At 63.4% G+C, this 27,612-nt stretch overlaps 1 protein-coding gene across 2 annotated transcripts; it reads right to left on the bottom strand.

Annotated features, from left to right (window-relative positions):
- Window positions 1-1,030: 1,030 nt before the first annotated feature.
- Window positions 1,031-16,148, bottom strand: HELZ2 (helicase with zinc finger 2). 2 transcript variants are annotated; one of them, XM_072735323.1, is made up of 20 exons: window positions 16,090-16,148; window positions 13,557-14,655; window positions 13,095-13,278; window positions 12,909-13,016; window positions 12,048-12,565; window positions 11,314-11,955; window positions 9,676-10,459; window positions 9,447-9,522; window positions 5,538-9,375; window positions 5,290-5,408; window positions 5,056-5,187; window positions 4,812-4,970; window positions 4,587-4,734; window positions 4,378-4,494; window positions 4,106-4,298; window positions 3,839-3,973; window positions 3,448-3,666; window positions 3,176-3,332; window positions 2,913-3,080; window positions 1,031-2,353 (listed from the first exon to the last, which is right to left on the bottom strand). In XM_072735323.1, the coding sequence occupies exons 2-20, from the start codon at window positions 14,600-14,602 to the stop codon at window positions 2,172-2,174; spliced, it is 8,925 nt and encodes a 2,974-aa protein (XP_072591424.1). In that variant the 5' UTR covers window positions 14,603-14,655; window positions 16,090-16,148; the 3' UTR covers window positions 1,031-2,171. The 2 variants fall into 2 exon arrangements, with proteins under 2 accessions (XP_072591424.1, XP_072591423.1); XM_072735322.1 differs by having other exon boundaries at window positions 5,056-5,408.
- Window positions 16,149-27,612: the final 11,464 nt, after the last annotated feature.

Below are 27,612 nucleotides of genomic sequence, written 5' to 3'. Positions count from 1 at the left end.
GCGGACACTCCTGGATGTTCCTCAAGGCCCAGTCACCCCAAGGCACCCTGGGGAGGGGAGGTGGGGGGGCGGGGGGGCAGAGAGAGAGCAGAGCCAGAGCCCAGGGATCCCGGTTTGTGCCAGGTCACAGATTGCACCAAGAAGGGGGAGGGTCCCTGCGGTGAGAGCCCCTCGCCACCAAGCCTGGCACGCCCGCCTCTTCGAGCCTCGCCGGACTCCGGGCTGATGAGGGCACGACTTCCTGCCGCAGGGCACCTGATGGTCCTCCCTTCAGTACTCCCCAGGTAGCAGGACTTCTCCGTGCCTGTAGGGCTGTCCGAGACCCGCTCCGGGTCGGGCTGGTCTGGCCCCCTCTGCAGCCTCACAGGAGGCTCACAGGCCTTGGAGGCTCCTTGACCCTCCACACCCGTCTGATACCCACGCTGCAATCAGGGAGGCCAGGGCCTGCCGCGCCGGCCTCGGCACAGCTGGTGCTGCTGGAGGCCCCGGGCACTCAGTGCGAACGAGCCAAACCCTGAGTGGCCCGAGCTGGCCTGGAGGAGGTAGGCAGTGTTCAGGCGTCCTTGGGGAGTATTCAGACCCTGGACCTCGCAGGACGCTGTCGGGGCTGGCGGCCTTGGGGACTCTGGACTTGGACTCTGCAACCAGCCCTGCTTGGGGTCAGAGTTCAGTAGGCTGGGCACGCGGTCCTGGACGCAGCTCACCCCCGTGGCCCTTGGTCACCATCACCCAGCTCCCGTGTTGTGGGGCAGACACTCCTCAGCCTGTCGGCTGCTGTCAGCTGTAATGTGGGGACACCAGTCCCTGAGTCCTTGCTTGTCCAGTATCCGGCTATAATGGGCTCTTGGTTCTTGACAGATGCCATAGCCACCCTGCAGCCCCAAACAAGAGGACAGGCCACCCTTTCTTGACCCAGTAAACCCCAAACACCCAGAAGTGAGAAAAACATTCAGAGTGTTCTTTATGATAAAATTATTATTGAATCATATAACACAGAAACAAGAAAATATATAAAAATTGGAATGTAGACATTTGATTTGTAGCAAATATCAGAACATCATCATTGTCGTCCCCGCCCACCCCACCCCCCGGCCCCCTGCCCCACCGCTGGCAGAGGGCTCTGCAGCAAGGCCACGGGGAGGGCAGGCCCCTCCTAGTATAAGCAGCTTCTTGGCGGCATCCCTCGGGCCGTGGGGACGGTGGAAGTGCAGAGACTCTGGGCCTGAGCTGCCTCGGGGTGGGCTGGGGTGGCCTGAGGTGAGGGCGGATATCAAGGCAGAATTTCCAGAGCAGGAAGGACATGAATGCACCCTGAGTGACACTGAAGGTCCTCAACCTTGCAAACACAGGACAGGTTGTCCCAAAAGTCCTGACCTGGCAGCAGGCTTGAGGTTGCAAAGGGGAGGCAGAGGTCAGGCTGAAGGCACAAGAAGGCTGCCCACCCAGGGGCACCCAGTCCCAGGCCACCCCGCACACCCACGGTCCAGGTGTGGGCACCTGGTTCTGGTCCGCCCTTCCTCCTGCAAGGGCAGGTGGCTCCCGAAGGACACAGGGCTGGGGTCCCACTTAGGGTGGTGCGGACACAGAACAGGCCCTCTCTTCCAGGGGGCCTCTCTGCCTGTTTGGGCGAAGGAACTTGTTCCAGTAAAAAAAGCCACTGGCTTTTGGCTTATTTAAAAATTAAAAATAGGGGGGTCTGGCTGGCTCAGTCGGTACAACATGCAACTCAATCTTAGGGCCAGGAGTTCAAGCCCCACGTTGGGCATGGAGCCTACTTGAAAAAAAAAAAAAAAAGTGAAAGAAAGAAGAAAGTAGACTGAGCTCCCCAGCCAGCAGCACCCAGTGGGGTGAGGGATGGCATCCAGGGACCGACGAGCAGCCCGGCTGGGACCTCCTTCCCGGCCCCTAGCCTTCCGGGCAACACCAGAAGGCCCAGAGGCCCCCTCGCTGACCCCTGAGACGGTCCCTGTCACCAAATGTCCCAAGGGAAGCAGCTCCCCAGGAGGCCGGCGATCTTCCCCGGGTCCGCACCTGCCGGCTGCGCGGGCCTGGCCGGCTCCAGAAAGGGGTTACTATTGCTCACAAGCCACCAGGTGGGCGGCCAGCAGGGCCCGCGGAGGGCCCGGGCTTCTGCGCAGTGGGGGCCAGCCTGGCCGGGCCGGGGGCAGGGCTCAGGGCTTGGCCTGGCCGCCGGGCAGCCCCAGGCCCGGGCAGGTGGAGCGGCCGCCCCCGGGAGCCCCGGCGGGCCTCCTGCGAACCCGCACCTGGCCGGCGGGCACCAGGCTGCGCTGCGCCTCACAGAAGTCCACGAACCGCCGCCACAGGGGGCAACAGCTCAGGAGGCGGTGGTCTCCTGCGGGGCGAGGGAAGGCGGAGGGCTCCGTGGGGCGCCCAGCCCCGCCCAGTGCCCCCCAGGGAGCACCCCAGGAGGAGCCCCGCCCGCCCCGCCCACCCGGGGAGGAGCCCCGCCCCCGGGAGCCACACCCCCGGGGAGCCCTGCCCAATCAGGGAGCCACACCCCCGGGGAGCCCCGCCCACCCGGGAGCCAACCCCGGGAGCCCCGCCCCCGGGAGCCACACCCCCGGGGAGCCCTGCCCAATCAGGGAGTCACACCCCCGGGGAGCCCCGCCCCCAGGGACGAGCCCCGCCCACTGGGAGCTACACCCGGGGGAGCCCTGCCCAATCAGGGAGCCACACCCCCGGGGAGCCCCGCCCAGTCATGGAGCCACACCCCCAGGAGGAGGCCCGCCCAGTACCCCCCAGCCAGGGAACCAACCCCCAGGGGAGCCCCGCCCCGCCCACCCGGGGAGGAGCCACGCCCACCCAGGAGCCACACCCCCAGGAAGAGCCCCGCCCACCCAGGGAGCCCCGCCCCACCCCCCACCCCCCCACCCTGGGGCAGGCAACCTTACCGATGACGCAGAGCCCCTCTCTGGCCCGGGTGAGGGCCACGTTCACTTGGTTGGGGTCCACGACGAAGCCCAGGAACCTCTTGAGCCAGCTCTTCGTTGGCCGCTGGTCCAGGTCACTCTCCTGGCACGTGCGGACCGTGCTCACCAGCACGTAGCGCCACTCGCTTCCTGCAGTGGGGCCGGCACCATGAGGCCCGGCCCGGGCGCTTTGCCCACCCTGGGACCCGCGTGGCACGCGCCCCCGGCCCCAGGGCCACCCTCACCCTGGCTCTTGGTGATGGAGCACACGGTCACTCCGGAGACGCCCTCTCGCACCAGCCTCTTGCTGATCTCCGCAGCCTGAGCATTGTAGGGAGTGAGGATGGCAACGTCCTTGGGCTCCACCGTCCTGCCCAAGGTCAGCTGCTTGGCAATGCGGACCTGAGGGACCAAGGGGTGCTGCTGAAGCTGGCCCAGGCGCCTCTCCTGCCCTGGACACCAGGGCCTCGCCCGTTCCCTGACCCTGGGGCACTAGGAAGGTCTCACAGGCACTCACCACCGCGGCCACCTCCTCCGGGTTGGCCTTGGAGTTTTCATTCCCTTCATCTGTGGACACCAGTAGGCTCTGCTCATGGCCCTGCACATGGCCGAAGATGACAGAGCAGCTCTCCTTGCCAACGTGGCCGAGGATGCTGGGCGGCCGCCTCAGGCCCTGCCAGGTCTTCAGCTTCTTCTCGTAGAACTCCACGGAGGGGAAGGCACAGATGCCCTCGTGCTGCAAGGCAGGGCATGCACCAGGGGCACGTCACTGTCTACCTGTCCTAGGGCCCAGAGCTGGGGGGCCTGGGGGCCTCCTGTGGCCCCAGAAAAGGCCAGGTGGACGCCGGAGGTCAGGGCCCGGGTGGTGACACCTCGGGCCGGAGGCCTAGACACTGGGACCGGCTTACCATGCGGTACTGCGTGTCCAGCATGTGCGCGTCCACGTGGTACCTCTCGAACATAGACCGATCCAGCCCCAGATTTTGCAGCTGTTCGTTCTTGACCACTGGCCGCAGCTGCTTGTGGTCCCCGAGAAGAACCACCTGGGGGGCAGGCGGGCACAGGCCTAGAGGGACGCAGCTCCGTGGCCATTGCCACCGCACCATGACTGCGATGCCGCCCTCCGGGTTGAAGCCCACAGCCCGTGACCCCCGCATGGGGCTCCCAGCACTCACCTTCTCGGCCTTGGAGAAGGCCACCAGAGGGATGAGGGTCTCCGGCTCCGTGGCCATGCCCGCTTCGTCGATGAGGATCTGCCGGACGTCCAGCTTCCTGAGGCTGGCTGAGGCCGCACAGGAGCACGTGCACAGGATGACCCTGTGCTGGTCCAGCTCGAACTTCCGCGCTTTCCCCAGGATGGTCTTGTACCTGCACCGGGATGCCATCTGGTCCTACAGCGAGCCCACGGCCCGAGGCTGGAGACAACCCCACGGCCCCAGCTGCTTACCCGCTGAGGTCCTCCTTGGAAAGGATCTCCCCTTTCTGCAGCCGGGCATCAAAGTCCCTGATGTCCGGTGCGTAGGGGTTGGAGGACTGCCGGACCCTGTGGTGCAGGGTGATGCTCCTGGGGTGGGGGACAGCCGTGAAGCCACGTTAGTTCTCGCCCAAGACGGGATTGGGGCCTCCACTCACACACACACAGCTGAGCGACCGCACCTGAGGGTCTGGTTGGGCCTCCCCTCCCGGGGGCTCTTCTTGGGCAGGCCCCGGCTGCCCACACCCGGCACTGGAAATTCTGTGGCCTCGGCCTGCTCACTGTACACTCGCAGCGGCTTCAGCTCCGCTCTCCTGCTCAGGAGCAGCCCTGGTGGCCACGGGGCGTCAGGGACGGTCCCCGGGCCAGCACCCCTGGGCGAAGCCCCCACAGCCAACCCCGCGTACCTGCCAGGACGTCCACCGACTTGTTCGAGGGGCCACAGTACAGGATGCAGGGACCCCCCAGCTGCTTCTCCCTGGGGGCGTCACAGGCCCCCATCTGCTCCTCATTTGACTTGTGAAACCAGAACACGATGTGGAAGGCCACCACCGTCTTCCCGGTCCCTGTGGGCAGAGAACGCGATGAGCAGAGCCGCCGCCCCCCACCCTGGGCGGCCCCAAGCACCCACAGCCCCGGCAGGGGCCCCACCTGGAGGGCCCTGGATCACGGTGAACTGCTTCTTGAGAGCCGCCCTGACAGCCCTGTTCTGGCTGCGGTTCAGCGTGTGGGGGCCGCCAGGGAGGTTGAACGCCTGCTTCTCCAGGAACCTGCTGTATGTCCCTAAGGGAGGGTGAGGCCTGGCTGAGCAGGGGTGCAGGGCAGGGCCCAGGCCGGATGAAGGGACTCGGCGGCGGGGCGGGGGCTGGCCGGACCTCCACCTACCTCGGCCGCGGGTCTGCTGGGAAAGAAGCTGGCGGGGCAGCGGGATGGGCCGGCCCAGGGCAATGTTGATGACCAGCGGGGAAGCGCACTTCAGCCCGCGCACGGCTTCTTCCTTGCGACTGGGGGCAGGCGGTGGTGAGGGGGACACTGGGCACCCGCAGGACTGGCCCGGGGAGGGGACCCAGGGAGCTGTCGCCCCACCCCGCCCGCCAGCCTCTCCCTGGCGTCCCCCCGTGGAGGCCACTCACATGTCCGGAAGCTGCTTGGGCAGCACCTCAATGGTGAATCGGGCGCCGGGCCTCAGCACCTCTTCTGGAACCTTCTCCATGGCCATGTGCTGGATGAAGAAGTGCACCTGCTTGGGGGTCTCCTGCCGGTCGGCCCGGCCCTCCTTCGGGTCCCAGTCTTCTGTCAGCCCGTGGGCCACCCACGTGTACGTGTCGGGGTCGATGCTCAGGAAGGGGCCGGGGCCGCTGGGGCCGCGGGCCGGGGTGGCCGGGGGAGGCTGGCCAGGGCCAGCTGGGGGGAGCAGCTTCTCTGCGGCGGGCACGGCCAGCAGCCCCTCGAGCCGGAGGCAGAGGTAGCAGTGGCCAAAGCTGAGGTCGATGCAGTGCTTGCTGAGGAAGGAGGATTCCAGGCAGAAGGAGCCCCGGAGCCGCCGCTGCGGCATCTGCTTCGCATCCCAGGATATGCTCACGTGCTGCAGCGTGATGGAGTCACTCTCCAAGACGGCGCTGGTGGCCGACTCCAAGGAGCAGAAGGGCCCCCACACGCGGGAGTACTCGGCCACGTCGGGACAGCGGTCTCGCACGGCCTGGGGCATCTGGTCCAGGAAGCAGCTGCCCAGCCGCTCCACGTGCTCCAGGCAGAGGGTGAAGCCGGGTGCCACCGTGCACAGCTGCAGACTCGGTGCCAGGAAGCCACGCTGCAGGGTGGCACTGAGCTGCACCTGCAGCGTGTCCCCCCCGCCCAGCTCCCGGGCCACCTCCACAAAGTGGCCGCAGGGGCTCTGCCACACCCGGCCCAGCTTGCGCTGCTGGGGCTTCGCCGCGCCCTGCTCCCGCACGAGGGCAGCCAGCTCCGGCCACCGCTGCTCCTGCACCAGCTCCAGCAGCTGCTGCCACAGGCTGGCGTCCACGGGCCTAGTGTGTGGGTCGAGCAGGGCGCCCGGCAGCGGGGAGCGCGGCCCGTCTGCCCACACGGAGTAGATGCGGCGCCGCCACACAAGCCGCAGGCCCGGCCGCCCCTCCAGGTTGCCGGGGTGCTCGGCCAGTTGCAAGGAGCGGTAGTGCACGGGGCAGAGGTCCGGCAGGGCCTCGGGGTCGGCGGGGAAGAGCAGCCTGAAGCAGCGGGAGCCGGGCTCCACGCCCACCACGAAGCCCAGCTTGCTCCGCGGCTGGACCTTGAGCTGCGCCGCTAGATGCAGGCTTCGGGCCTGGCGCTGGTAGCTCTGGGCGCGCCCGTGCTGGTAGCTGAATTCCTGGCACAGCCCGTCGATGTCGCGGGCGGAGTAGGCGGGGCCGCCGCGGCCCAGCGCCAGCAGGATCTGCCGCTGCAGCACCACGTCCAGGTACCTGCGGATGGGGGAGGTCGCCCACGTGTACCAGTCCACCTGCAGCGAGTAGTGGCCAGCCGCCTGCCGCTCACCTTGGCAGGAGCGGCCAAACGCAGAGCGGCCCAGAGCCTTGCGGAGGTCCAGGCCCACGGGAGCCAGAGAAGGGTGCAAGTCGTCCGTGGTGATGAGGTCCTCCACGCGGTTCCAGTCCCCGGCGCGAGCTGCGAGCTGGATGTGCTCCCACAGGGAGGCCAGGAGGTGGATGTGGCTGCCGGGGGACCCGCGGCTGGGCAGGTGGTGGCGGAGGTGCAGCGACAGGGCCACCAGCTCTCGGTGCTTGTCACACAGGGCCCCCAGCTGCCGCTCACCGGGCGTGGGCTGCCACCGCAGCGGCGTGACGGTCCGCGTGGGCTCGCTGCTCACCAGGAGCTCGGCCACCAGGCTGTTGAACTGGATCATGTACTCCTTGATCATGACGTGGGCCGCACGGAAGCCCAGCACACAGTCCTCGCTGGGCTGCTCGTAGTGGGAGTCGGCCTGCAGGCGGCGCCGGCGCAGCACCCGGGAGAAGTGGCACGCGGCCACGACACAGGCGTCCACAGAGTCCAGCTGGGCGGGCAGCTCGCGGCCAGCACCCGGGTGCCTCCGGATCACGGCCTCAGCTTCCTCGTAGGACAGCTGGCGGTCGGAGCAGATCACAGAGGGCGCGAAGTGCAGGCTTTTGAGCTGGTCGCTGCCCTTCTCCACGGTGAGGAAGAGGGAGATGGCCAAGCGGTCCTGGCCAGGCAGGAGGCTGAGCGCATCATGGCAGAGGCTGGCTGGCAGCATGGGCACCGGCTCCCGGTCAGGGGCATAGAACGTGATGCCCTGCCTGCGGGCCTCCAGGTCCACGGCCCCGTCCCTGGGGAGGGAGCTGGCCACGTCAGCAATGTGCACAACCACTTGGTACCTGGGGCCCAGATCGCGGACGCTGAGGGCATCGTCCAGGTACTGGGCGCCCTGGGGGTCCACGGTGAAGGTTGGGAAGCCACGGCAGTCCTCCCGGTGGTCGGGGGCCCGGCCAAGCTCCGCCCGGTACTTCTGCAGCACCTTGCAGAGGGCTGCGGGCTCTAGTGAGGGCTTTCTCAAGCCGTGCTCCAGGTCCAGGACGCGGAGGCCCTGCTCCCACGTGGTGGCCTCGGGCAGCACCTCCAGGACGATGCCCAGGGGGTAGTAGAAGCGCTGCCGCCACAGGACGATGCGCACCCAGAAGAGCCGGCTGCCCCGGGCCTCGGCCGTGAGCCGCTCATACCCCACCCGCTGCACGCGGCCCTGCTGGACGCGGTGGATGGGCACCTGCAGCGGGTCCTTCAGCTCGGCCACGAAGATCTTCGTCACAGAGCCATCGACGGGGGTCATGATGCGAGAGTCCCACTCATCCATGCGGCACACGAACACCAGCTCCCGGCGCTTCCTCTTGAGCACGCCCACCACGCAGCCCTGCCGCCTTCCCGGGCAGCCCGTGTCCTGGCCCAGGACCTTCACGAGCACCTCGTCCCCGCTGAAGGCCATCCCACAGTGCAGGCGGCCCCTGATCTGGATGGGGCTGGAAGCCACGTCATCCAGCGGGAGGGCTGTCGCCTGCTCGAAGGTCTCCTGCACGAAGGCACAGTGGCGGTACAGCTCGGGCTCCGAGCAGAGTAGTTTCTGCAGGGTGGCCCGTGGCAGGTGTGTGTACTGCCGGGCCTGGTGCGGGGACTCGGGCCTGGCAATGGTGTCCAGTAGCCCATCTTCCCGGACGGTGACCGTCACGTTCCGGCCTTCATCCAGGAGCTCCTGCAGGATGGAGTCGTCCGCGTTGAGCTCCGTGTCAGAAGGCCAGAAGTCGGACTCAGTGTCCTCAGGGTCCTCGGGGTCCCTGTTCTCCGTGGCCGTCAGCCCTGCCACCGCATTCCTGGAGGTCCCGTCCCCCAGCGACGAGGTCCCCGATGGTGCCGATGCTGTGCCTTCCACCTCCGTGGGCACCGTGGCAGGGCCTCCCACCACGGAGCAGCCCCTGGCCACGGACCTTGAGGCCGCGTCCCCTGCCTCTGCCCGCGGCGCGGCCTTGTCTCCTGCTGCCGAGGTCTTAGACGGGAAGGTCCTCCCCCGAGCCGTGGCCCCCGTGGCTGCGCGCTCCGGGGCCGGCTCCCCGGCTGCCCCTTCCTCTGGGACAGCGTCCAGGGCCGCCGCTGCCGCAGACCTCCCGGCCTGGAGGGCCCAGCGCTGCTGCTGAAGCACGCCCTGCTCGATGTGCTCCAGGGACAGGCTCTCGGGGCAGACGCTGTGATGCTTCACACACTCGCGGATGAAGCTCTTCCACAGCTTGCTGCAGGCCCCGGAGGAGCAGAGGGCCAGAGCGTTCCCCACGGCCACCACCTGGGACTGGGCGCGGGTCATGATGGTGTTGAGCACGCGGGCGTCCGTGAAGAACCCGAGGGAGGCTGTCCCCGAGCTCAGCAGGCTGTGGTGGTTGTGCACGGTGCTCAGCACCACCACCCGGAACTCCCGGCCTGCAAGGGGGCACCGTCAGGCCAGGCCAGGCCAGGAGGGGAGGCCCCCCGCCCCCGCCCCCGGCGCCCACCTGGCAAGATCTCAAAGCTGCCCACGGACACCTGGCCCAGGTTCCTCTTCCTCAGCTCCTGCCTCAGCGCAGTCACCTGGAGACACGCGGCCGGCGCAGCGGGCCTGGGTGAGCGCTGGGCGTGCGGTGCGGGCCTCCCAAGGGTGGGACTCTGGCCCCCCCGCCCAGTGCCCCAGAGCCCCCGCCCCGGCTGCAGTCACGGGGCTCAAGCGCAGGTGGGTGCACTTACCTGGGCGCCGTGCGACACGACGCAGATGTGCCTCTGCTCCCGGGTGCCCCAGCAGGAGGGCCAGCCGTCGTGGAGGTCCTGCACCTGCTCCACGACCTGGGCCACCTCCGCCGCGTTCAGCCAGGACGTGCTGGACAGGTCGCGCTCGGGGTTGCCCGCCACGTGACAGAACATGAGCGGGTGCAGCCTGGGGTGCGGGGGCACGCGGCCGCTGGCGTGGATGGGGCTGCCCTTGGCCACGTAGAAGTGGCGCGAGACGAAGCTGAGGATGGCCTCCGTGGAGCGGTAGTTCTGGTGGAAGATGAGGCGGCTCCGCTGGGCCACCTCGTGCGCCTCCCGCTGGTAGTGCTGGAACAGGCGGTACAGCAGCGTGTGCTCCGCCGCCTGGGCCCTGGGCACGCTGAAGAGCCGGGGCGTGACCTGCATGTGGTCCCCCGCCAGCACCACGCGGGTGCCGGGCGCGGCGTAGCGCAGCGGGGTGAGCGCCTCGCACTCCAGCATCTGCGCGGCCTCGTCGATGAGGACGTGCGAGAAGAAGCCGGCGGGCACCCTGAGCTCGCGGGCCTGCGACGTGGTGGTGACCACGATGCGGTGCTGCTCCAGCTCAGCCCGCGTCGGCGCGCGGAAGGCCCGGCGGTCCTGCGTCAGGCAGCAGTACTGCAGCACCGTGGCGTCCGTCTGGCTGGGCGGGCGGTCCGTGTACATCACCCGGAGCGGGGCGGCCTCGGGGTGGCCGCTGCTGACGTAGCCATGGAAGTGCTCCTCGATGTAGATGTCGGCCGCACTGAGGGCAGAAGGGCACACGGGGCCTCAGCGGCTGTCCATCAGGCCCCAACTGTGAGCCCGGCCTGGCCTGCAGCGAGGCCTGTCCTGCCCCCACAGAGCTTAAACACCAGCACAGAGGACGGACACACAGACAGAGAAACACGGAAGGTCAGAGCCAGACGAGAACTGGCAACAGCGCACGTCGGAGAGGCCAGGGAGGGCTCCCTGGAGGAGGTGAAGGAGGGGCCGACCGTGCAGAGAGGCAGATGGGGGAGCCGCAGGGGGGCCAGGGGCCGGGAGACCTGGCGCCGGCTCTCAGGAGCACTGAGGCCAGCCCCTCACACACCCAGGGCCAGCCCATTCTGGGGCACAAGCCGGGCCCCCGCGGGAGAGACCCCTCCTGAGCAGCAAGTGCTGGGAGCTAAGAAAACCACACTGACCGAGGGGATCGGTTGAGAGGTTGAGGGAAGAGTCTGTGTTCGTCTCAGAGACGACGCCAGGACCTCGCCCCGGGCCCCTCCCCAAGCAGCACACCCTGACCCCGGGGCGCCCTGCACTGGGCCTGAAGCACAGGTGTCCCCTGTGTCTCTTAGCCCAGGACCAGTCAGCTAGGACAGAGGGTCCCTAGGATCAGAGTGACCAGACTCACCCCAGGGGCCGCGCTGCTCCCCGCCCCCCAGCGTCCACAGGGCAGCCAGAGGATGCAGGCTGAGCCCAGCCCCACTGGGCCGATGGCCAGGCAACATGGGTGGTCATGCCCGGGCCTCCAGCGGCCTCCCCTTCCTCCCTGGTGGTGACCCCCCAAGCCAGTGGCACACGCTCCCCAGCCCGGGAAGCAGGCTCCGGGCAGGTCCGGGTGGTGGCTCTGCTCACCTGTTGGTGTGTGTGCAGATGAGCACCTTGGTGTGCGGCTGCCGGATGACCTCCAGGGAGGCCATAGCCAGCGTGTAGGTCTTGCCTGTGCCAAAAGGGCCGTAGATGAGCAGCGGGGCAATGGGCCGCCCGCCGCCGGGGCTGCTGCCCGCAATGAAGGCCACAGCCAGCCGCTGCTTGCGGTTGCCGTGCATTGCGGGCGGGATGGGCAGAGGGCGGGGCAGGTCGCAAGTCGGCAGGTCGGGCACCACCAGGCGCTCCTCAGGCAGCGCGTCCACCGCCTGGTGCCAGAAGCGGAAGGTCAGCGGGTCGACCTGGAACTGCACCTCCAAGGTGGGGCTGGTTTCGGGCTGCAGCCCCAGGGCCGAGCAGCAGTGGTTGGGCAGCAGCAGCCACAGTGCCTGCTCGGAGCTGGCCCGGGTCTCCAGCCGCACCTCGTACACGGTGTGGTCAGGGGCGGGGACGGGGGCCACCAGCGCTGTGCTGACCGCCCGGCCCAGCAGGAAGCCCTGGTCCGTGTCTGGCAAGAGAGAGGAGGGGCTGGGGACCTCGGCGTACAGGGCTCCTGATGGCGGGAAGAGCATGCCCAGGGCCGGCGTCTGCAGTGACGTCCTCAGGGCCACCGCGCCCCGGAAGTTCAGCCTGCGGGGAGGACAAGGGTCAGCGGACGGGGCCGGCGCTCGGCCGTCGACACCCCAGCAGCGGCCGTCCCCCGCCCACCCGCCCTCGCTCACTTGGCCACCAGCTGCTGCTGCACGGCTTCCTCCTCATAGAGAAACTGATGCATCCTCTGCCGGTAGTTGGTGCAGGAGACGGGGCCGGAGGCCAGGCCGCCAGGACTGAAGTCCAGGGCCAGGGCGGGCACCTTGTACATCGCCACCAGGGCCTCCTGCTCGGCCGTCCGCACCACACCAGGCACCACGTGGCGGTTGCCGGTGTGCCAGCGCTCCAGCTCCTTGGGGCAGCTGTCCCCCGGCATCCCCCGCAGCCCCGGGCGGGGCACCTGGCCCGCCTGCAGCCTCAGCTTCCGCAGCAGCACTGGCCTGCGGCCGAAGTCCAGGACCAGCCACTGCTCGAAGCAGCCGAAGGAGGCAGTCCGCACGCGCACCTCCACCTGGAACGTGGCTGGCGAGGCACGCGCCTGGAAGCGCTCGCCCTTCGCATAGAGCTGGCCCGACGGGAGGCCGGGGGCCGCCAGCCAGAAGTCTGCGCCCAGCTCCTGCTTCAGCAGGGCCACGTGGAGCAGGGGCTCCTGGGGGAGAGACTGCACAGTCAGGGTGCGCAGCCCCGGCCCTCCCCACCCTGCTGTCACCCCAGAAGGACGCTCGGCCAGTCTGAACCTTGGGGTCCCCTCTGCAAAGGGGGCCACAGGCTGGCTGAGGCAGTCCCCGTGGATGCTGAGTGAGGCCACGGTGTAGGGAAGCTCCGGGCACACGCGGTCACTAGCCCGGTCCCCACCCTCTGTCAGACACTGCACAGAATAACCCCACAGCGCTAGACGTGCTCCGGGTCACACGGGCGTGGCCAAGGGGAGGCACAAGGCAGCGGCCACAGACCCCAAACCCCAGCCAACCCGGGGCCTGCTGGCTCCTCACCTTCGAGTTGACGTCAAATACCCAGCTGTGCTGAGTCTTCTTCTCATGGGCCTCATGCACCAGGGGCTGCTTGCAGGTGATGGACACGCCTTCCACGGTCTCAGCCAGCTGCGCAGGGAAGCCTGGCTGTCAGCGGGGTGGCTCCGGCCCCAGCGATGCCCTCCCACTCACTTGGTCCCCGCTTACCACCAGAACCTCACTGCTACTCCGCTGGTACTCAGCCAGCAGCCGCGTCTGGTAAGACGCCAGCCCCTCCTGCCAGGCGGCCCGCTCCCGCAGCTTCACGGCCTGCACCCGTCGGGTCCACTCTTGCAGCTCCTGCTCTGAATGCGCCTTGGTGCAGATGTCCCCATACTCACAGAGGCTGGGACTGGGAAAGGGGAGGCGAGCAAGCAGAGCAGGGCTTAGCCCTCTCAGCCCCACGCTGGCTTGTGGGGGAGGCGGGGCACATTCCAGGCCCGGGGGCGGGCAGGGTGGGAGCAGGGACCTCCTCCATCCTGTGCCAAGAAGAGGCCGGGCAACAATGGCCTCAATGAACCTCCCTTGACCAGCCCCAGAGGCCAACGTGGGGGCCTGCCCATACCACGGAGGGGACAGGGAACCCCTGGCTCACCCCCCCACCCCGCTCCCCCACCCCACGGTCCTTACTTTGGGCAGAGCTCAAATGTGGAGAGCCCCGTGGGTGGGCTGCGGTGCTCCCAGCACTCGGCCTGGTCCAAGACCACCATCTGTGCGTGCTCCAGGGACGAGCAGTGGTTCTCAAAGGCCTCCTGGGAGTGGCAGGTGACCAGGCAGGCACGGCAGTACAGCTTGACCCTGGGGGCCTGGCCACGGGGGGCTGTGCGCTCCTCCCCGCTGGGGGCAGCGGGCGAGAGCAGGTCGCACCGCTTGAGGCCGTCCAGCTGCTCAGCCTCCCACACGGCCATCTCCACCGCGCTGTGCGCGTACTGGCAGCGGGATGCCCCGTGCCGGCAGGGCCGCCCGCGCCCCACGAACATGCAGTAGGCCAGTGGCTGGCCGTACTGGGGCTGCGGCCGCACCTCCACAACCTGCTGCTTGCGGCGGCCCTCGGTGCTCACGTGGGTCAGGAGCGAGGGGCAGGCTCCGTGCTCGGGGCAGCGGCCGCGGGTGTCCACCGGGCAGACGCGGGGAGGACAGCAGCGGAAGCAGTGGGAGCACAGCAGCTGGAAGTGGCCGCCGTACTCGGCACGGATGGCCTCGGCTGGGCTGTGCAGCTCGCCCTGGGCCCCACCGCCCTGCAGCTCGGACTTCAGCCACATGCGCCTGACGTTGTGCTCACGCTCGAAGGTCCAGACCAGGGCCTCCTCCCGGCTTCGGGCAAAGGTGCACTGGTTGCGGTGGCGCTGGCAGCCGAGCCCCGGGCTGTAGTACCAGCAGACCTCATAGCGGGCAGGCCGTGGGAAGCTGGGCCGGCGGTCCACCTTGCGCCAGACCCTGCTCTTGGTGGCTCCTTTGAAGCGGGCCAGCAGGATGGCTTGGGGACAGCTGTGCTCTACCTGGCGCAGTAGGTAGGTGCTCTCATTGAGGCGCTGAGTACAGCGGGAGCAGCCTAGTCGCAGGTCCAGCTGGGCACACAGTCTGGCCAGAGGTAGCTCCTTGGTGGCCATGGGGCTGCTGGGCGATGAGCTGGACCCTGGGGACACCATCTCTGGCCTGGCTCTGCGGAGCGGCATCCCAGGCTCCTGGTTCAGCTGGTCCTCTGGGGCTGTTCTGCCATGTGAGAAGTCTGGAAGGGAAGGAGCAAGGTCAGACCCTGAGGCCAGGAGGCCCACATGTACCCCGGGGTGGGGGCTCGGACACACGGGGCGTCCCCATCAGGCCGGGGGCGGCAGAGGTGGAAGCAGAAGCAGGGAGCATTCCGTCCACCAGACAGGAGGAGAGGTGCTAGGTCCGAGGAGCTGGGCCCCACCGACCCCAACACAGCCGAGACCCTCCCTCTTCTGAAGGGTTTCTGGGACCTGCTGGAGAGGAGCCTGCTGGAGAGGAGCCTGCTGGAGAGGAGCCTGCGGCGGGGGTGGGGGGGGTGTGGTTTGCCCTGGCAACAGGAGCCTGCAGACTGGCAGATGCCCTGGGGGCCCAGGGACTCTCTGGGTTCCCGGGAGCCTCCCTCCTGGGTCCTTGTACTGAAGGCCCCTCAAGCACGGACTCCTCTAAACACACGGCACGCGCCCCCCACCGCACCCCCGACCCCCTCCCTGGCTCTGCAAAGTGATGGCTCCTGAGAACCGTGGGGCAGCCGGAGGGGTGGGGGGGGCAGCCAGGACTGCGAGCCTCGGAGCTGCAGAAGGAAGGAAATGGGGATGCCCTGGGTCTGAGGGGAACTTTTGGGGAAAACTTTGAGGGCACCGAGAGATGTTTTGGAGGAAACAGCTGCAGCCGCAGCCTCAGCCCCGAGTGTGAAAGCCCACCCCACTCCACAGAGAATCATGAGTCCTCCTGCAGGGGGGCCGGGGGGACCTCCAGCCGGCTGGGTATTGGTAAACAGGGCAACGCGAAGGCTTCTGGACCTGAGGTGCGGAGACCACGGCCCCCTCCCACCCCCGAGGGTGCGGGCAGGATGGCAGCAGGATGGGGATAGGATGGGGACAGGACGGGGAGGGCAGGATGGGGAGCAGGATGGGGACAGGATGGGGGGCAGGACAGGAGGCTGGACGGGGGGCAGGACGGGGAGGGCAGGACAGGGGAGCAGGATGGGGGCAGGATGGGGACAGGACAGGGATGGGATGGGGACAGGACGGGGACAGGATGGGGAGGGCAGGACAGGGGAGCAGGATGGGGACAGGACCAGGAGGGCAGGACATGGGGGCACGATGGGGACAGGACGGGGGCAGGATGGGGACAGGATGGGGATAGGACGGGGAGGGCATGACAGGGGGGCACGATGGGGGCACGATGGGGACAGGACAGGGGCAGGATGGGGAGCAGGATGGGGACAGGACGGGGACGGGATGGGGACAGGACAGGGGGCAGGACAGGGGGCAGGACGGGGGACAGGACTGGGAGGGCAGGATGGGGACAGGACGGGGACAGGCCGGGGAGGACGGACCGGGGCAGGCCGGGGGCTTCGGGCCCAGGGTGCAGGTGGCTTCCGAGCTCCCCGGCCCCCCGGCGCCCGCCCCGGCCCGGCCCGGAGACCCCCAGCCCCGCCCGCCGGGCTTACCCGCGCACCGAGCCGGCTCCCGCCCCGCCGGCGATCACTTTCGATTCTGCCCCCGGTGACTCAAGGCGCTGACGCCCGAGCGCGGAAATTACCTCACCGCCCCCCGCCCCGCCCCCGGCCCGCCTCCCGCCCGGCGCCGCCCCCCCCGCCCCCGCGCCCCGACCCCGACCCCCGGCCCGGGAGGCGCCCCGAGCTGCCCCCGGTGCCCGCGCTCGCCCGCGCGGAGGATCGTCCCCTGCGGTTTGCAGGAGGGGCCCTGCCCGCGGGGGGCCGGGGCGGGGGCGGGAGAGCGGAGCAAGGGGCAGGTGCCGGCGGGCGCCCCTTTGCTGCAGAGCCGCTCAGGCAGCGGAGGGCGCGTGGGGAGGGGGCACCGGGGACCCCGCGGGAGACGGGGAAGGGGAGAGGCTGAGCGCCGGGGGCGGGGCTTTCCCAACCGGCTCCGTCCTGTCTAGGTCAGAGGGGACCCGCCCTCTTACCTGGGGAGGTTCTCACCTGAGGATGCTCTGCAGCCACATCCAACCCCTAAAATACACCAAAGCTATCGGTGAACCCTGAACAAGCGAGGCGGAGGGGCCACCCCCCTCTCTAGACAGCGGGAGGGGTCAGGAGCATTTTGCAGCTTAATTGTATTTGATTCCCAACTTTCCTGCACAGGTGTCATCCGTGGTCACCTTTGAGGAAACTGAGGCACTGTGCTCACTGGCTGACACTCAGCAGGCAGCTAGCTAGCAAAGCAGCCAGTGCCCCCACTGGGACTTGATGTACCCCGAAGGGTCCTTGCTTCCTAGATTCATAACCTTGCAGCGTCCCCTTGAACCATGGAGAGAGCTAACGTATGGCAGATGTCCGACGACCAAGGCTGGGCCAGAGGACACTGTGCTTGCTCCCGGCTCGCAGGCTGACTGTGGGGGGAAGCCAGCCGCCTCCGTGCGAGGGCGCTCCAGCAGCCCTGCTGACAGTCCCATGCCAGAAGGGACAGCAGCCTCCTGCCAAACCCCAGCACCAATTGTCTGGAATGTATGTGGGTCATTCTGCAAGAGGACCCTCAAGTTCCAGCTTGACTGCAACCTCAAGAGAGACCACAAGCCTGAGTCACCAGCTAAGCCACTTCCAACTATGAGATAATAAATGTTTAATATCGGGATCCCTGGGTGGCGCCGCGGTTTGGCGCCTGCCTTTGGCCCAGGGCGCGATCTTGGAGACTCCGGATCGAGTCCCACGTCGGGCTCCCGGTGCATGGAGCCTGCTTCTCCCTCTGCCTGTGTCTCTGCCTCTCTCTCTCTCTCACTGTGTGCCTATCATAAATAAATAAAATAAAATTTAAAAAATAAATAAATAAAATAAATGTTTAATATTGTTTTAGGCCAACAAGTCTTGGGGTGATTTCTCACACAGCAATAGATGGTCAACACACCAAAACTGCACCTCAGTGACATGCACCTGTATGCAGACAAGCATCACATTGTAAGGGACAATGATGGGAGCTCCCCAACTAATTCAGGAAATTGTCTGGGTGCATCCTTAGTAATCATACTAGGAGCCTCAAGATACACAAGCATTGGGGAATCCCTGGGTGGCTCAGCGGTTTAGCGCCGCCTTCGGCCCAGGGTGCTATCCTGGAGTCCCGGGATCGAGTCCCACATCGGGCTCCTTGCATGGGGCCTGCTTCCCCCTCTGCTTGTGTCTCTGCTTCTCTTCCTCTCTCTGTGTCTCTCATAAGTAAATAAATAAAAATCTTAAAAAAAAAAAAAAAGATACACAAGCATTAAGTTAGAGGACATAACAGAAGAAAGTATTCCATAAATAAGGGCAGCAACACAAGACCTAGGAGTCACCTTAACAAGAAATATGCAAGAACCCTGGAATGTTCCCGAGACACAACAGAATACCACCGAAAATGGAGTGGAGTACTACATTCATGGATAAGGACATTTAACATACATATATTAACTCTTCCTAAACTCATCCATGAATTTAATACAATCCCAATAAAATTACTAAGAAGAATTGGGGGATAGACAAGCTGATTTTAAAATTCACTGGGGTGCTCGCTTCGGCAGCACATATACTAAAATTCACTGGGAAAAGCATTACCCAAGCCAGCAAGAGTGGGCAGGAAAATTATTACGAGGAAGAGTAACAGAAAACGGAAGAAGAGAGATCATTCCCAAACTCCTCGTACAAGCCCAGCATTACCCTGATCCCAAAGCCAGATAAGGACACCACAATAAAAGAAAATTAAAGACCAACAGCCCTGCTGAATATAGATGCAAAAAATTGTCACTAAAGAATCTACAGATTCAATGCAATCCCAATAAAAATTCCAATGACATTTTCCACAGAAATAGAAAAAAAACTATCCTAAAATTCATTTGGAACCACAAAAGACCCCAAATAGCCAAAGTAATGCTGAGAAAAAGAACAAAGCTGGAGGTGTCACACTTTCTGATTCTAGGTTGTAATACAAAGCTATAGTAACCAACACACTGTGGTCCTGGTATAAATACGGGCACATAGACCAGAGGAATAGAATAGAGAGCCCATGGGCACGTGGGGGGCTCAGTGGTTGAGCACCTGCCTTCAGCCCAGGCCGTGACCCCGGGGTCTCAGGATCGAGTCCCACATCGGGCCCCCTGCAGGGAGCCTGTTTCTCCCTCTGCCTGTCTCTGCTTCTCTCTCTGTGTCTCTCATGAATAAATAAATAAAATCTTAAAAAAAAATAAAAAATGAGCAAAGGACCTGAATAGACACCCTTCCAAAAAAGACATCCAGGTGCCCAAAAGACACGTGAAAAGATGCTCCACATCTGTTGGCATCAGGGAAACGCGAATCAAAACCACCAAGAGATGTCAGGAAACGACAGATGTTGGCGAGGACGTGGAGAGGGGGGAGCCCTCTTGCACCGCTGGTGGGATGCCGGCTGGTGCAGACGCCTGGAGATCAGCGTGGAGGGTCCCCAAGAAGTTAGACACAGAGCTGCCCTAGGACCGGCAATGGCACCGCTGGGTTTGTATCTGGAGGAAGTGAAATGAGCCTCGGAGGCCGCTGCACCCCCACGGCCAGGACACGGAAACCCACGCGTCCGTCACCCGATCAACGGGTAAAGAGGACATCGGTGAGTTTATTTGAAAAGAGTAACAGGAGAGGAGTTCTGCCAAGTATGAAAACACCCTGTGAGGCTGCTAAGAGTGTGGTTCTGGAGCACAAGGGGACAAGCCGTGGGCAGAACAGAAAGTCCAGAAACGGGCGGACTCGCAGAGCTCCCTGGCAGCGGGAGACCGTGTCACCGGGAAAAGCTGCTGCCTCCCACCAGCTCTGTTGGGACTGCTGCAGCTCTACGATTCCGCTAGAACAAGGGGCATCTGGAAACAAAAATAGGGCGGGGGATCCTCTACACAGGACCTCGCACCTCAATAAAATAGCAGACGGATCAAAGATTTAAACAGGAGAGAACGCTCCTCCTCGGCGCCGCCTGCGGAGGTGGCAGCCGTCGACCGCCGGGCATCACGGCCACCCTCAGACCGCTGGTGAAGCCCAAGATCGTTAAAAAGAGGACCAAGAAGTTCATCCGGCACCAGTCAGACCGATATGTCAAAATTAAGCGCAACTGGCGGAAACCCAGAGGCATTGACAATAGGGTAGCAGAAGACTCAAGGGCCAGATCTCGATGCCCAACGTCAGCTACGGGAGCAACAAGGAAACAAAGCGTGTGCTGCCCAGTGGCTTCCGGAAGTTCCTAGGCCACGACGTCAAGGAGCTGCAAGTGCTGCTGATGTGCAACAAATCTTACTGTGCAGAGATTGCTCACAATGTATCCTCCAAGAACCGCACAGCCACTGCGGAAAGAGCAGCCCAGCTGGCCATCAGTCACCAATCCCAATGCCAGGCTGCGTAGCGAAGAAAATGAATAGACAGCTTATGTGCGTGTCATATTTGTGTTAATAAAACCATAAAAATAAAAAATAAATAAAAAAAATAAACAGGAAAAAACCGCCAGCCGGAAGGGCACAGAAGGAGCCCTTTGTGCGGGGAGGTGGGGGGCAAGGCCCTGGTGGGGGGCGCTCTCGGGCAGCAGGTGCAGCGGCCGCCACATACCCAGCTCCTCGGACTCGCTTCACTGACGTTCAGGTGCTGCTTCGAAATCCGCCGCGGAGAGTGGCGGACGCTGAATCGTGGCTCTCTTTCCCCCTCAGAGCGCCGGTGGCCATCTACCAGCACGCCACGAACACATTCTACCACGCGAAAATAAAAGTTTTTTTTTAAAGATTTTTTTTTAATTTTTTATTTATTTATGATAGTCATACAGAGAGAGAGAGAGGCAGAGACACAGGCAGAGGGAGAAGCAGGCTCCATGCAGGGAGCCCGATGTGGGACTCGATCCCGGGTCTCCAGGATTGCGCCCTGGGCCAAAGGCAGGCGCCAAACCGCTGCGCCACCCAGGGATCCCTAAAGATTTTATTTATTTATTCCTGAGAGACCCAGAGAGAGAGGCAGAGACACAGGCAGAGGGAGAAGCGGGCTCCATGCAGGGAGCCCTACGCGGGACTCGATCCGGGATCCTGGGGTCACGCCCTGGGCTGAAGGCAGATGCTCAACGCTGAGCCCCCCAGGCGCCCCTGCACCTTGGGTTTAAAAAAAAATGGAAAAGTATATAAAGTTCAGGGGCACCTGAGTTGGGTGAGTAGCTGACCGTTGATTTCAGTTCAGCTCATGGTCTCAGGGTCATGGGATCGAGCCCTGCCCTGCTTAAGACTCTCCCTCTGCCTCCCCCACCCTCTTTCCCCCTTTTCACTAAAAAAAGAAAGAAAGAAAGAAAGAAAAAGAGACAGAAAGAGACAGAGAGAGAGAGAGAGAGAGAGAGAGAGCGCACGAGCTCAAACTTCAGCTGCAGAATCAGAAGAACCAGAAGCCAACTGCGTGGCGGGGGCGGGAGGAAGGCTTTTTCCCTCTCCTTTCTCCGAGGCCTGAGTTTATACTAAGGGCTCTCGATCCTCACTGAAATAGGAAGGCGGAGGGTCAAAGGCGCCGGTCACCGGATGGTGAACGCTGCAGAGGCCGCTTCTCCGCGGCCCGCCGCCGGCCCGGCCCTCACCTTCTGGCTTTGCAGCTCCTCCGGGCGCTGATGGCGCCCACGCGGTCACCTCGCGCAGGCTCCTCCCGGACGCTCGCACTCACGCCGTCCTGGCTTCTTCGGCTTCTTCCCGGAACGTCAGGCAGGCACGTCACTCGATGCTGGGCCCAGACCTTCTCGTCTTGCCGCCCCCAGATGGACAGATGGGCAGCCCATCCTCCCGGGGGGCCAGGCGTCCCGGACCCCTGTGCTTGCCACGGACAAGTGGCCAGACGTCTCCCAGCCTTGGGATCAGGGCTCATCACCCCCACAAGGCAGACACATCTCGCACCCAGCACGGCGGCTGGAGGACAAGCCCCTCCCTGTATTTCCAGCCCAAAATGCAAAACCTCTTATCAATCACAAGGAAGCACAAGGGTGCCTGGGCGGCTCAGCAGCTGCCTTGGGCTCAGGCCGTGACCCTGGGGTCCCGGGATGGAGCCTGCTTCTCTCTCTGCCTGGGTCTCTGCCTCTGTCTCTCTCAGGAATAAATGAATAGAATCTTTAAAAAAAATTCACAAGGAACCATCAGAGACTCTACTAAATGAGCCCCTCTGCAAAACCGTCCGGGTCATCAAAGACCAGGAGGCCGGGGCACCGCAGATTCTCACACTAAAAACCGCACGTGCGTATGTATCGAATTAGGAGGCATCGTTAAAGGGGAACCGTGGATGTGAGCAACGCCCAAGTCGCCTGGGTTAATGAGTGACAAAGTACACCTTCTTAGGAAGCAGACACTACGGAGTCAGGGGTCAAGGTAAAGGGCCTGACGTCTGCAACGTGCTCCCAGAGGGCTCAGACATAAGTTTATTTATATAATAAACCAAGCGGGACAGATGTCAGAAATTGGTGAATCTAGATGGAAGACATAGAAGTGCTTTGCACTATGTTTGCAACTTTAGCCTAAGTTTGTTTGAAATCACATCACTTTAAAAATAAGGCGTCACCCAACACCTCCCCCAGCTAACCAGGCCTTCCCCACGCAGAGGATCTCCTAGTGGATAAAGCTCGGCCCTCGCCCTCCTCGGCCCTCTGCTGTTGCCAGAACTTCGGGAAAGCCCCGGGTGCCCCTACAGCACCACTTGGGCTTGTGGAGGTCCCACTGCGGGGCCGTGGTCCGGGCCGGGCTTCACATTACCCGTCTGGTCTCAGGTAATCCTTCAGACCCACCTAAAGAGAACTTGAATACCCAGGTACGGCCCCCAGGGACCTCCCACGGGCCCACCCAGCCAGGAGGTCACACCCTGGCCTTTGAGTCTAGGAGTGGGAGGCTCCCAGGGCACAGCCTGGAGGGTCTGTGGAGCGGCCCTCATCCCACCTGATCTGGGGGCAGGGGAGGGGAGGTCTCCTCCCAGGAAAGGTCTTCGCAGCTCTTGTCCCAGCTGCTCTCCCCGCCCCCACCCGACCGCGCAGCTGTCCTGCGCCGCCCTCCGTGCACCCCCACCTCGAGCCTGGAACCCTTCCTGGAGCCCCTGAGAGTGAGCTGTGCAGAGTGACGAGGATGGCCGTGGTGAAGACTGAGGACAGCCCCGAGCCCCCATGTGGGGGAGGAGCTGGCCAGCCTGGCTCAGAGCGCACAAGTCAGACTCCTCCCCACCGGGTCCTCTAGGGTCACCGGTTGGGGGCAGGGCGCTCCCGCAGGTGGAGGGCGTGCCGGCAAGCCCTGCAGGGAGGAGCCGCTCCTGTTGGAGGACTGGCCTCTGGGGACGCCACACACCTGCCTTAGGTCCCGGCGCCGGACCCCTCCCCTCGGCTGGACACTGGTGTGCTCCCTCGGCGGCTGTACCTGTCTCCACCTCCTACCCACTGGGGGCAGAGCTGAAGCCCCGGCTCAGGATGCGGCTCAGGATGCGGGCTGGAGGGTGGGAGGCCAGCGTGGGGGGGTGGGCAGAGCCCTGGGTCTCCTCCAGGCCACACACCTGGCCTCTGGGCCTCCCTCCTCAGCTCGCAGCCAGCTCGCCCTGTCCCCTCCCAGGCAAAGTCCAGTCCCCAGCCACCCGTTGCCTCCAGGACCTGGCTTGGTCGTGTAAAGAGAAAGTTCAGGACAAGGAAGGCTGATTGCATGGCAGGCGCTGGGCAGGCTGCGGAGCCGCGGGAAGTCGCCCGCCATCCAGAACCATCCAGAACCGTGGGATGCTGGCCCGGCCCAGCTGCAAAGGTCAGGAGAGCGCCCAGGCCTGACCCGCAGCCCGTCTTCTCCAACGGCACCAGGGCAGGGACGGCTCCGCCCAGGACGGAGTGGACCCCAGCCCTCGCTCACACCACACTCACTCCGCGTGGATCACCTCGGTGTCAGGGCCCGGCGCTAAGGCTTCTACAAGAGAACAGAAGAAATCACCACAGCCTCCGGGTAGGCAAATACTTCCTTAAAGAACACGAGAAGCGCTCATATAAAAGAAAAAGTTGGGGCAGCTCGGGTGGCTCAGCGGTTTAGGGCCGTCTTCAGCCCAGGGCGTGATCCTGGTCCTGGGATCGAGCCCCACATCGGGCTCCCTGCATGGAGCCTGCTTCTCCCTCTCTCTCTCTCTGTGTCTCACATGAATATATAAAATCTATACAAAAAAAAATTCCCAGTATCCCTGGGTGGCGCAGTGGTTTGGCTCCTGCCTTTGGCCCAGGGCGCAATCCTGGGGACCCAGGATCGAGTTCCGCGTTGGGCTCCCGGTGCATGGAGCCTGCTTCTCCCTCTGCCTGTGTCTCTGCCTCTCTCTCTCTCTCTCTCTCTCTCTCTCTGTGACTATCATAAATTTAAAAAAAAAAAAATTCCCTTTCAAAAAAAAAAGTTGATAAACTGCATTTCATGAATAATCAAAAATCTCTGTTCTTCAAAGACACCAGTGAGAAACATGAAAAAGCAAGACACGGGCTGAAGGAAAATATTCAAAATACACATACCTGATGAAGAGCTCTACGCAGATTATTTTTCTTAATCTTAAAAACTCAGTATTTTTAAAGCATTCTTTTAAAAAATGAACAAATATTTGAACACATGCTTCATACAGGAAAATATGCAAATGACCACAAGCCCATTAAAAAGGGGCCCAACATGCCTTCAGCTCAGGTCATGGTCCCAGGGTCCTGGGGTCGAGTCCTGGTCGGGCTCCCTGCTCAGTGGGGAGCCTGCTTCTCCCTCTGCCTCTGACCCTCCCCCTGCTGTGCTCTTAATCTCTCTCCAATAAATTAATAAAATCTTTTTTTAAAAAAAGTGCCCAACATCACTGGTCACCAGGGAAATGCAGATCAAGTGAGATGCCACTCAGACTACAGAAGAGCGGCTGACTCTGAGAAGACTTGGAAAACAGTTTGGTGGTTTCTTCTTCTTTTTTTTTTTTTTTTGAAGATTTTATTCATTTACCCATGAGAGACAGACAGAGAGGCAGAGACACAGGCAAAGGGAGAAGCAGGCTCCATGCAGGGAGCCCGACACGGGACTCGATCCCGGGACCCCAGGATCACGCCCTGGGCCAAAGGCAGGCACTAAACCGCTGAGCCACCCAGGGATCCCAGTTTGGTGGTTTCTGATAAAGTTAGATGAGCTCCCAGATGTCTACCCAAGAGAGAGCAACATGCTGCTCCTGCTCCTTCGCCTGCTCCTTCTTCTTTCAGAGACAGAGAGCGGACAAGTGAGGACAGGCTGAGGGAGAAAATCTCAAGCAGACTCCACGCCCAGCACGTAGCCTGACCCGGGGCTCCATCTCACAACCCTGAGATCAGGACCTAAGCTAAAACCAGCAGCTGGATGCTCCACCACCTGCCCCGCGGGCGCCCTTCATCTTCATTCCTGGCGAGGCCTGGTCAGCGGAGCTCCTCCTGCCGTTGCAGGGGCTGGTGGCTGTCCTGGTCCTTGGGCCTGTGGGTTCATTGTAGCCAAAATCTGGAGACAATGCAAACGTTCACAATCAGGCCACTGGATAAACAAATTCTGGCGTGTGTACAATGACACTCCACTCAGGAAGCCACAGCATTGCCGCCGACGCTCACGAGAGCGTGGATGGATCCGAGGGATGTTCTGTTGAGCAAAAGCATCCGGCCTGAGAGAATACTTAGTGCATGACTCCATGTAGATGAAGCTCAAGAAAGAGAAATGATCACAAGGTCAGAGGATTACGGACTCATCCCGCCCTCGTGGTGCAGGCTCCCTAAGCACAGAACGGTCACGTAGAGTCTCATCTGGAAACCACAGGGCCTGGCTGAGGCCACAGCAAAACTGTCTTGCAGATGAGCGTCCAGCTGAGCTGTTCCAGCAGACAGGAAACCACGGGACAGCCCCCTCCCCAGGCCACCAAAGGGAGAGTAGGACCCAGACGTGGCTCAGATGGAGAAGCTGATGAACACAAGTTTGTCCCAGGATGTTATATGGGTGCCTGACAAGGGACCCCAAAACTCACTGAAATCAACCCACCATGTATTATGCTCCTGAGGTCTGTGGGTTGGAACCGGCACGGGGCCAGCTCCAGTGTCCAGAGCGTCGGCCCGAAGACTCCTGTTCCGTGGTTGGGGTCATCCGAGACCCCTCACTCCACGTCTGGCACGTGGGCCACGGCTGGGAGCGCGGGGGCTCCTTGAGGCTGTCTCTATCTTACGTGGTCTCTCCGGCCTGGCCCCCCATGCTGCGGACCAGCCGCGTTCTGAGACACGGAAAACGGCAGGTGGATCTACCGTTGCCCATCCCAGGCCCAGCCCCAGAAGTCACGGCCCTGGAAGACCTTTGCCTCGTCCCGGTCGTTAAACGTGAGTCACCAAGCCCAGCTCACAGCAAAGGGAGGGAGGTCCACCTCCACCTTCTGTGGGACGGGTGTCCTAGGATCTGCGGACATGGTGCAAAGCCATCAGGCAGAAGAGAGCTGAGCGACCCACACGCTAGGGAAAAAGGGAGGAAAGCAGAAGAGCACGAGGCAGCTCGTCACAAACACTTCAGCCCCTAGTCAACTTGGTAAGAGACCTGAACCCAAACACAGTAAACGTGAAAGGACTACGTTCTATGAAGGGATCGAGAATCTGAGAGAGGATTTTGAAAGAAGGAAAGTCAGAGATGCCAGAGATGCACCAAAACGCAAAAGCCTAATACAGTCAGAAATAAAAAAGGAAAAAGATACGCCAGGCATCTACCAACCAAACATAAGTCAGTCAACACTGACATAGCAGTATTAACTTCAGATGATCTAGAATTTAGGGGAAAAAAAACACCCACAAAATAAATAGATATAGGAACACGACTCAATGAAAGAGGGGATCCAGCACAGAGGGGTCTTCAAGCTTTTTTGACCAGCATCGCAACCAGTTTCCAAAGTGCTGCTTTTCCTACGAGTGGCCCCTCTGTGGCTCAGAGGGCCTCAGGGCCGGATGATCGGGTGAAACACGTCTTCATATGTTTGTCCAAATCCGCAGGAGCTGTGACACCAGCAGTGACCCTGCTGCCCACCTTCCAGTGATGGCCTCTCCAGGTCACCCGAGCACAGACACTGCCTGGACTCCCTCTCGTCCCCTCCGCCCCCGGAGAGGGCTGCGCTCCTCGTTAGTACCCCCGTGACCGCTTTCCCTCCCGACCCTTCCTTTTGGGTGGCCCCCTAGGCCACAGGACACAGACCCACCAGCTTCACAGGCCCAGCTCCCAGACGTCCCCAGGGCAGGCCCCACTACCCGCTGCTCCACAGCCGAGGACGAGGATGCAGGGGTGGGGAGCGGCCGCCATCGGGGCTTGCGGTGCTCCTGAGCCGGCGGTGGCTGGGGGGGGGTGTCTCCACACAGGGAGGGCGGCGGCAGGGGCTCCCCCACGCTTCACCAACAAGGGCGAGGGGACCCCTGGGTGCGGGGCCTGAGAGGAGTGGGGAGTCTTCAGAGCACCGCAGCAGGCGTCTGGTGGTCAAGGAAACCCCAGAAGGGGCTGCGGCGGGCAAGAGGTGGAGGGTACAACAGAGCCCGCAGACCCCCTGCAGACGATGCCCTGCTCCCAGGGCCCACACAGGTCCCCCGGCTGCCCGTGGGGGTCACCCCTGCTGCTTCTTGGTCCAGGCGGCAGCTCCCCACCAGGGGCAGGCAGCCCGCTCACAGCCAGGCTGTGCCACCCTCTCCTGCCAAGTAGCTCAACCTCCTCCCCTGTGTGAGAAGGGGGTCAGGCCGTCCACTGCATGCCCACCGCGGGAACCCCTCGCGTCACCCCCTCGCGTCACCTGCAGCCTGTGGTAAACACGCACCACCTCTGGGGTGAAGACGTGCACACACTCTGCTGGCCTCCTGGGGGTGGGGATGGTGCCGACACGACAACACTGGTGACCTCAGGGACACAGGGAGGGCCTGGGCCCCGACCACAGTCTCCCAGGGCAGGTGGCAGGGCCTGAGCGCCGTCTGCGCGGGACACGCACCTGCACCACCGTGACCCCCTCCACGAGCTCTCATCACAAGACTCGGACACA

Source organism: Vulpes vulpes, chromosome 14 (assembly GCF_048418805.1).
Source record: "Vulpes vulpes isolate BD-2025 chromosome 14, VulVul3, whole genome shotgun sequence".
Classification (NCBI taxonomy): domain Eukaryota; kingdom Metazoa; phylum Chordata; class Mammalia; order Carnivora; family Canidae; genus Vulpes; species Vulpes vulpes.
The sequence above is the reverse complement of the archived record's forward strand: the minus strand, read 5'-3'. Positions and strand labels throughout refer to the sequence as shown.

Excerpts from the sequence above, each read along its gene's own strand:
- HELZ2 (XM_072735322.1), bottom strand. The coding sequence starts at position 14,602 with ATGCCGCTCCGCAGAGCCAGGCCAGAGATGGTGTCCCCAGGGTCCAGC. Across the intron at positions 10,460-11,313 it reads ATCTGCACACACACCAACAG|TGCGGCCGACATCTACATCG; the intron begins GTGAGCAGAGCC and ends TTCTGCCCTCAG. Across the intron at positions 4,299-4,377 it reads TCCAAGGAGGACCTCAGCGG|GTACAAGACCATCCTGGGGA; the intron begins GTAAGCAGCTGG and ends ATCCCGGTGCAG.